Raw genomic sequence first — 9,912 nt, 5'->3', positions numbered from 1 at the left:
ATGGAGACCTAGCGCATGTGGAGGCTTCACACTATTCTCCACGGCATCCACGCACAACTCACCAAGTGCCCCACCAAGAGCGAGAACCACATTATGGCGACCACGATTAGACTTCCAACTCGTGACTCCAGGGGTGGTAGACAGCGTCTTTACTTGCTGAGCTACCCAGACTCCCATGCTCTCAATGTGCAGTTTCATGAATTAAGGACATGACACATATTACCCTACTCTCCCCAACAAGATTTATATCCTTTTTATTTCTGATAATTTCATAAAGTACAATCAGCAAAATATACAAATAAACACAAATGTGTACTAAACCTTATAAGAAAATAAATGTATGTTCCCTATTCGAGCATAAAGTACTACATGACCAGTCCTGAGTGATTTTTGCAAACAAATTACACAATAACAAAGTGCTTTTAAGACGGCATCACACAAGCCGACTACAAACAACTCGATTTTGGCCTAGGTTGTCACACTTACTGACTGTTTTGCTGTGATCTCGTTCTCTTTAGTCAGAGGTAAAACACACTTGCCGATTCAAAATGGTGGAGTGGTGATGGACACAGACTCTCTGATTCGCTGTTACGTGGAGCTATCCGAAATAAAAACAGGAGTAACTTGTGAACAAAAATAATTGTAAAAGAGTGATTTAGAATGCGATTCATGGAATAACTTTACCTTTTGAATGCGTGTTATTGTGTATTTATCCCCACAGGGCTTGCTGTAGAAAGCGTAGGCTATGTCCAAACTAGGGATGTGCACTGAAACCGTTTGTTATATTCATGTAACTGCAAGGGTTCACGGATGGTTATCCAGTTAATTGTCAGGAGTTGGGAATAAAAAACGTTTATTGCAATGGATATACGTCAAACACTACTCAAAATAGCAGGGAATAAAATCCAGTGAGCAGGGGCCTAAATACCACAATACACAGATCTTCATATGATAAAATCAATCACATTAAACAAAAATAATACACTCTCACTGCCTGTATCATAATATTCATAACTTGCCCTATACTTGAAAAACTGACTCAAACCCAGACTGAAACCTAACGTTTTGTCAGGTCCCGTCAGGTTGAAGACCTCTTTTGCATGTGCAGAATAACCGAATAATGACTATCCGTGCACATCTCAAATCCAAACGCGGCGTTCTGTGAGTAAAGGATTTATGTTCAATAAAAACAGACTGTTCTGCCTTCGACTGTTCTTTTTAGTCATTTTAGTGTAGGAGAACCTCAAAAAAAAAGAATCACTATGGATTACAAATGGCATTTGTTATGCTATTGGGCTGTGAGTGTGATAACTGATGACAATGTTCAGACCAGCATGACGTCCGTTCTTCAATAAAAGGAAGAAGCTCATTGGTAACTTGACGAGACCACAAGAGCCTGGCCAAGCAACTGAAAGATTTTTTCTAACAAGTTTGATGTGCTTTCCCAGCTGATGAAGCCATAAACTCAGCAGGGAGTCCTGTCAATCAAGGGATTAACATCCCATTGCTTGACGCTAATGCGTGCTCCTTTCTCCCTTCTACTGGTTAGCGACTCATTAATATTAACATAAATAATATTACGACTGCAAATCAGAGGAAACAAACTGGCTTGTGTGATGCCATCTTAAGGCAACTAAGGTCACTCAGTCCACCATGTTTGTAAAGCATCCAGACAGCTATCATTTCTATGCATGCAAATAAAGCCCCATTCAGCTTGATTGGGGAAAGACTAAAATCTGAAACTGTAGGTCAAGATTATGATCATAACGTATTTCAAACCAGAAATCTGGCAACAATGGTATTCTTAATTGTGCTTCTTTAGCTCAAATCATGCTAAAAAACACTTTTCCAGCTAATGCACATTCTCAAGTAAATAGACACAATGCCTTTGTCAGAAAGGTTATTGGCTTTTAACTGTATTCCATTCCTACCAGTTGCCATATTTAGTGTTACAATATCTCCAATTCTATGTATAGGCATGTCGCATGTCATTTGTATAATATCTCTGACAATATAGGCATAGTTGTAAGACCAAAATAATATTTTTTCCTTATTTCATCCATCCTACAAGAGTTGTTGGCTTCCTACACCATAATACTCTTTTCCAACTTCTGAAGTTTGAGAGAATTTCACATGACAAAGATTCTAAAGATAAAGTTTTCACTGAGTGCTCACTGAGACAACTTTGGGCAATTCTTCTTTAAATGTCTCTGTAGAGTTCTCGATGAGCTGAAACTCCTCCCACATTGAGTGCAGTCATATGTCTTCTCTCCAGTATGCACTTTCTCATGTGTTATCAGGAGTCTTGGATGAGCAAAAGTATTTCCACAGTGTGAACACTTGTAAGGTTTTTCTCCTGTATGAATTCTTTGGTGACGTTTCAAGGTGCAGGTTTGAGCAAAGGCTTTACCACACTCGGAGCACACATGAGCTTTCACACCAGTATGTATTAACTGGTGTTTTTTTAAATTGGCCAGCATTGAAAAACTCTTGCCACACTGAGAACACATGTAAGGCTTCTCATTTGAATGAATTTTCAAGTGTGTTTTTAGGTGTGAAGAACAGACAAATTTTTGACCACACTGATCACAGTTAAATGGCCTTTCTCCAGAATGATAGCGCTGATGAATAATGAGATATCTTGACCAAACAAAGCTCTTGCCACACTGAGAACAGTGGTGTAATTTATCTGCTGAATGACATCTCATATGGGCTCTAAGGCTTGTTTTATGTGCAAAACTCTTCCCACACTGTGGGCATGTGAAAAGCTTTTCTCCAGTGTGAATTCTTATGTGATTTTTGAGGCTTGTTTTCTGTTTGAAACTCTTTCCACACTGACGGCATGGAAAAGGCCTCTCTCCAGTATGAGTTCTCAGGTGACCCTTAAGGGCACTTTTGTCTATGAAACTCTTTCCACACTGAAAGCATATGTACAGGGTCTCTCCAGTGTGAATTCTGACGTGCTTCTTAAGATTTCTTTTATGTTTGAAACTCTTGCCACATTGGAGGCATGTAAAAGGCTTCTCTCCAGAGTGAATTTTTATATGAAAATTAAGGTTTCCTTTATGTCTGAAACTCTTTCCACACTGAAGGCATGTGAAAGGCTTTTCTCCAGTATGAGTTCTTGTGTGGATTTTAAGGCTTCCTTTATTTTTGAAACTTTTTCCACACTGAAGGCATGTGTGTGGGGTCTCTCCAGTGTGAATTTTCATGTGCTCCTTAAGACTTGAGTTTTGTGTGAAACTCTTTCCACACTGATGGCATGGAAAAGGCTTCTCTCCAGTATGAGTTCTTATGTGGCTTTCAAGGTTTCCTTTATGTTTGAAACTCTTTCCACACTGATGGCAGGTGAAAGAATTGCCTGTTTTTGTTCTTTGAGTTCTTTTTTGTGCAAATTTCTTTTCAGTTTGTGAACAACTAAAAGATTCTTCACCACTTAAGAAATGATCAGGTTTCTGATACTGATGTTTCTCCTCTTCATTCAGTTCTTCACTTTCCTCTTTCACTTCCATCAGCTCTAAAATGAAAATACAGAATAGTCAAAAATCAATACAAGTGGCAAAAATTTTAAAAGAAACGAGCTAAAAGTGAAACTACTCAATAAAAGAAAGCAACATAGATCAATCATTTATTTGTAGGTGAACTTTTTATACTAAAAGTTTAGTGTTGTCACGATACATACATTTCAGTAGTCTGTACCGATACCAGCAAAATTTCACAATTCTCGACACCAATTTCAAAACCACAGAAAAAATATGTACTATGCTATTGAACAGCCTATTAAAATTATAAATTTCAATGCAAGTAATATATTAAAACAATAGCATATTTCCTTAAAAGTGTTTCTCAATTAAGTGAGCATTGCTTACATTTTTTTTCCACTTACACTGTCATTTAGCAGAGGCTTTTATCCAAAGCGACTTACAAATGAAGAATATAGCAAACATTTTGTCATAGAAAAGTCAACAATATCTGCAGTATCGCACTGCCATGTTCTGTAAGTGGCTGGAGTATAGAAGCTAGCTCAGAAGAAAGAGACAGACAAGGATTTGTTTTTATTTGTTAAATAGTAAGTGCAATTAGGTTAAGTGATCACAAAACATCTTTTTTCAGCTAGCTCTTGAATGTTGAGATGATTTCAGCAGATCATGTGAAGGTTGGAAGCTTATTCCACCACAGAGGAATATATAATTATATTCAGTGAATGAACGTAGTATCATTCTTTACTTTACACTAAGGTTGTGTTAAACTAACAATGAACAACACTTACAGCACTTAATAATCTTGGTTGATGTTCTAAATATACTAGCATATTTTTAAAAGTTTTTTAGTATCTGTTAACATTATTTAACCTCTTCAACTCTGTGGACCCACCTTCAAGTCCAAAAGAGGGCGCTATTTTCACAAAAAATGTTTACACTTAAAATGTTTAAGTCTGCATATACAAGTCAGGCATATGTGGTATCCTTTGAAAGCTTAGAATCTATATTCTACTTATATATTTATGTTACATAAAAGTACAAAATAAGGCCTGAAAACATCCACGTCGCAAATAAGCGCCACCTTGAGCTAATGTGTCTGTCATGAATGATTCCCTGTTAACTTTCTCTGTTGATCTGCCAACATCTCTGCTTTGCTCCAACTAAATAGTTTAAGGGTACGTTTACACGACAACGATGTACTAAAAACGGAAAAGTTTTTCTTTTGCGTTTTTTAAAAGTTTCGCGTACAGACGACAACATTGTCAAAACGATCCCAGTTCACACAGATCCGCAAAAACGACTAAAAACGGTGTATTATGCATGCCAGGCCAGTAGTTGGCGATATCAGTTTGTAAAGAAACACTACGCGGCTGCGCACATAAGCATTCTTCCACAGAGCGAATACAAACAATGAAGATGGCGATCGCTGGTCGTAGTAGTGATGCAGTAAATCTACACTTTGCTGGAGAAGCATCAATAAACTTAATCTTGAGCAGCACAAACACAGTCCTGTAGTCCTCCATTGTAGTTTTGAATGTCTCGCATGTTGTTTTGAAGTACTCGCACGCATGCCTATAGACTGAGCACCTAATACGTGTGCGCATGACGTCATCGTTTTCACAAATTTGCGTTTTTGTATGTTTACACGGAGACGATAACGGTATCGTTTTCAAAAAATTGCACTTTGAAACCAGTTTTCAAAAGTTTGCGATTTCAGGCCCCACAACGACGTTGTGGGGCCTGTAAATGAACAGCCAAAACGCATTAAAAAGTTTTCCGTTTTTAGTTGAAAACGTTGTCGTGTAAACGGCCCCTAAGTATTGATATGATATAGTACCAGCAGCGTGCCATGCATAAACCGGGTACCCCTTCAATCCTTAAGAAACAACCCCACCCCAGTAATATTACCTCACAGTCCCCAACACGCCACAACGGCTTGAGGCTGTCTACACTGGACTCAAAGCAGACGTTCTAAACCATTTATCTGTATTGTTGGCGGAATTAGCGCCACCGCATGTAAGGAAAAATGGAAAGGGGCATCCGTGAACAGTGGCAGAAAGAGTACTGATGTTTTTTGTTTTGTTTGTTTGTTATTAAGTAAAAGTACTGCTACTGAAGAAATAATTCACTTGAGAACAAGAAGAAGAACTAAGAAATATTATGACTTAAGTAAGAGTAAATAGTAGTTTGCTGAAAAACTACTCAAGTAATTACAAGTTACTTTATGAAAATGATACTACATACTAATTATATATAGTATATACTCATCCATTTTTAGAACACAAAGACGTTTTTGTTCTTGAAAGAAACTTATGCTTCCTTTCACCACGGATGCATTAAATTGATCAAAAATACTGACAAAATCTATTTTCTCCTAAAGTCTATTGTTTTAGAGAGGTGAAGAGTATTCCATGCATTACTGTTTTGAAAAAATAATCTCTAACCAGGATAGAGAGGAAAGTTGATGGCCAGATGCACAACAAAAAGAAAATTAAATCACAGACTCTAGTTTGAGAAACAGACTCCTCACAGGTCCTAAAATATCAGCTTCTAGATGCCAAAGACCTGCATTGCTACAAGAGGATTATTGGACAATCAGAAAATTTCAAGAATACAACATTTATTTAAATAGAAATAGTCATTTGTAACATTCTAAATGTCTCTAAATTGTCTCTAAACTACATAATGTGCATTGTAACTAGGGCTGCAACTAACGATTATTTTGATTATTAGAACGATTATTCAACTGTTTGGTGATTATTGCAGCGATTAATCATTAGCTCTTAACAGATTATTCAGCTTGTGCCTCGACTAAAAAGGTTGTATTAAATGTGCTTACTAACAATAAAACAGACAATATCATCTAAAAATACCTCTAAATGACATTCACTGAATTAAAGGGGGAAAAAATACTGCAAAAAATCCTATTGTTATCAAGTGTTTTTGTCTGGTTTTCCATTTAAAATGGTCTAAAAATCCTTAAAACAAGATGCATTTACTTGAGAAGCAACATAAGATATTTAGATATGCTTCAAGAACATGTATCTAAAATAAGTGTATTATGTATAAAGTTCAAGTCAGAATTTTACATACACCTTTTTCCCAATTCCTGACATTTAATCGTTTATCGTTAATCGTTAATTCATTTTGAATGTTTTGGGTAGCCTTCCACAAGCTTCTCACATTAAGTTGCTAGAATTTTGTCCCATTCCTCCAGACAGAACAGGAGTCAGGTTTGTAGGCCTCCTTGCTCGCAAATTTTCTATCGGATTGAGGTCAGGGCTTTGTGATGGCCACTCCAATACCTTGACTTTGTTGTCCTTAAGCCATTTTGTCACAACTTTGGAAGTATGCTTAGGGTCATTGTCCATTTAGAAGACCCATTTGCGACCAAGCTTTAACTTCCTGTCTGATGTCTTGCGATGTTGCTTTAATATATCCACATAATTTTCCTTCCTAATGATGCCATCTATTTTGTGAAGTACACCAGTCCCACCTGCAGCAAAGCACTCCTACAACATGATGCTGCCACCCCCATGCTTCACGATTGGGATGGTGTTCTTCAGCTTGCAAGCCTCACCCTTTTTCTTCCAAACATAACAATGGTCATTATGGCCAAAGAGTTACATATTTGTTTCATTAGACCAGAGGACATTTCTCCAAAAAGTAAGAACCTTTGTCCTTGCAAACTGTAGTCTGGCTTTTTTATGGTGGTTTTGGAGTAGTGGCTTCTTCCTTGCTGAGCAGCCTTTCAGGTTATGTTGATATAGGACTCGTTTTACTGTGGATATAGATACTTGTCTACCTGTTTTCTCCAGCATCTTCACAAGGTCCTTTGCTGTTGTTCTGGGATTGATTTGCACTTTTCGCACCAAACTACGTTAATCTCTAGGAGACAGAATGTGTCTCCTTCCTGAGCAGTATGATGGCTGCGTGGTCCCATGGCGTTTATACTTGCGTACTGTTGTTTGTACAGATGAATGTGGTACCTTCAGGCATTTGGAAATTGCTCCCAAGGATGAACCAGACTTGTGGAGGTCCACTATTTTTTTTTCTGAGGTCTTGGCTGATTTATTTTCATTCTCCCATGATGTCAAGCAAAGAGGCACTGAGTGTGAAGGTAGGCCTTAAAATACATCCACAGGTACACCTCCAATTCAGTACACCTCCTATCAGAAGCTAATTGTCTAAAGCCTAGACATTATTTTCTGGAATTTTCCAAGCTGCTTAAAGGCAGAGTTAACTTAGTGTATGTATACTACAGACCCACTGGAACTGTGATATAGTCAATTAAAAGTGAAACAATCTGTCTGTAAACAGTTGTTGGAAAAATTACTTGTGTCATGCATAAAGTAAATGTCCTAAACGACTTGCCAAAACTACAGTTTGCTAATATTAAATCTGTGGAGTGGTTAAAAAAAATTGTTTTAATGACTTCAACCCACGTGTATGTAAACTTCTGACTTCAACTGTATCCATTAATTTAATACAGCTACATGTTCAATCGCTGCACAGTTAAGTGAATCTCACAGGACCACTGTGCAGGGCAATAGGGATTATGCAGCTTCCATTATTTACATATTGCTGTATATGGGTAAACAAGGACTTGCACTGAGAGGACACGGTGAGAGAAAAACTTCAGCAAATCGTGGGAACTTTTTGGAGCTGTGCAACTGGTATGTGAAGCGTGACAGTTTTAAGGAGGAATAAATTGGGTGAGATACACAGAGAAGCTGGAGATTAAGGAAAAATATCTTGGTTTTGTTGACTGTTCTGAAAGAGCAGATGCTGATGCAATGTATGGACACATAAATCACTTTCTGGATGCTTGTGGAATATACAATTTACCCATCGTAGCACAAAGTTATGACAGAGTGGCCGTAATGTCTGGCCATGTAAACGGTGTTCAGCAGAACTGCATCAAGACCATCCATCTGCAGTGTACATACACTGTATGGCCCACTTGAATTTAGTTTTGGTGGATGCCTGCAAGGTAAAAATCACACAGCAACTATGTTTTTTCACATTCTTGAGAGTCTTTATGCATTTTTCACACAACCAGGTACTCACCGTGCATGCCAGCAGCAGCACCAAAAGGAGCTAGGAATTAAAGCTGAACTGACAGCACTTAGCGACACAAGATGAGCATGTCGATGGCGAAACATAGCATCAGTAAAGAGTTCAAAAAGAGCCCTGCTCTCCACTCTTTCTGAACTCTCTGTGCCACCATATCGTAGGTTCATTAAGGCATCTGGTTTCTTAAGCAATCTCAAGAAGGCAGCTTTCTGTGTGTCTCTTGTGGTGTTTTACCATGTTCTTAGTATGATCCATGTTGTACACAAGTTTCTACAAATGAAAGACACAACGCTCTCCAAGGCCTCAAATGTCATAGAGTGTACAGTGAACAGCCTTGAGTGTATGAGGACCAATGAAAAGTAGGGGGAATTATGGACAGAGATTGAGGCATTCTGTCATTCACTTGACATTCCTGTCAATGAAGAGGAACACGAACACACACACAAGCGACCGGTGAAAAAAACAGCTGCTTTGGATTCCTGTTGTCATAAGCTCCCCTGGACAAAGACCATGAAACAGAAATGGGTCCAACAGCTCTACTTTCCTGTTTTGGACACACTATTGTGTGAGTGTTGATTCCGGTTTTCCACCAAGTCCATGGAAATAGCAAAGAGTATGGAGGCAGTGCTAAAATGCGACCCAGAAAGCACTGGATTTTAACCTAACTTTGAGAAAATTTTTAAGTTACATTACCAGTGGGGACAGCAATATGCGAGAGGTTGTTTTTGCTATGCTACGTATAAGGAACTGGATGCGCTCAACAATGCGCCAGGAGAGACTGTACATTCGTATGTACTCTTATGTAAAGTTTGGTTCTACCAAACATACATTCTCTTAAGTTTGCATAGACACCGAAATGTACAATATAGATAGCAACTAAATGTCAACAAATGTTTACATGTACCGTTTGAATTATTAATATTGAATTAATAGAATTAATCAGTCACTTACTCATAGATTATAATCAATGAGATTAGTTAAATGCCATAATATTATAATATTTTAATGGTTTCATTCAGTTCTGTGATTTCTGCTGCCCTATACAGTTTTAAAGGATTATATCACTTTAACCAAGACCACACTTTAAAATGTTAATATGAACAAAAACTCTGTAATTGTTTAATAATTTATTAAGCATTTCATTTTTGTTTGCCATGAGACACTAAATGAGTTTTCAGAATATGCCAAAAAACAAAATGAACCATAAAAAGCACCATTAAACAATAATACAATCAATCCATAAATTTGTTAGATATAATCCAAATCTTCAGATTGCTTTCAGTGAAGAACATACCCAAATTCAAGCTTTTTATTCAACAATCTCCGTCTCCATCGCCATAGCACCATCGTGCCG

At 37.7% G+C, this 9,912-nt stretch overlaps 1 protein-coding gene across 3 annotated transcripts in view; it reads right to left on the bottom strand.

Annotated features, from left to right (window-relative positions):
* Window positions 1–228: 228 nt before the first annotated feature.
* LOC127442883 (gastrula zinc finger protein XlCGF57.1-like) overlaps window positions 229–9,912 on the bottom strand; it is an 85,337-nt gene continuing 75,653 nt past the window's right edge. For 2 of the 3 annotated variants that reach the window (XM_051701180.1, XM_051701176.1), the window contains exon 3: window positions 229–3,517. In XM_051701180.1, coding sequence (XP_051557140.1) covers window positions 2,172–3,512 — 1,341 coding nt within the window. In that variant the 5' untranslated portion in view covers window positions 3,513–3,517 and the 3' untranslated portion in view covers window positions 229–2,171. Of the gene's footprint in view, window positions 3,518–8,330; window positions 8,373–9,912 lie in introns of those variants that run through there. The other variant, XM_051701179.1, reaches the window with a different exon arrangement.

The sequence above is a fragment of the Myxocyprinus asiaticus genome, chromosome 6 (genome assembly GCF_019703515.2).
Source record: "Myxocyprinus asiaticus isolate MX2 ecotype Aquarium Trade chromosome 6, UBuf_Myxa_2, whole genome shotgun sequence".
In the NCBI taxonomy this organism is placed as follows: domain Eukaryota; kingdom Metazoa; phylum Chordata; class Actinopteri; order Cypriniformes; family Catostomidae; genus Myxocyprinus; species Myxocyprinus asiaticus.
The sequence above is the reverse complement of the archived record's forward strand: the minus strand, read 5'-3'. Positions and strand labels throughout refer to the sequence as shown.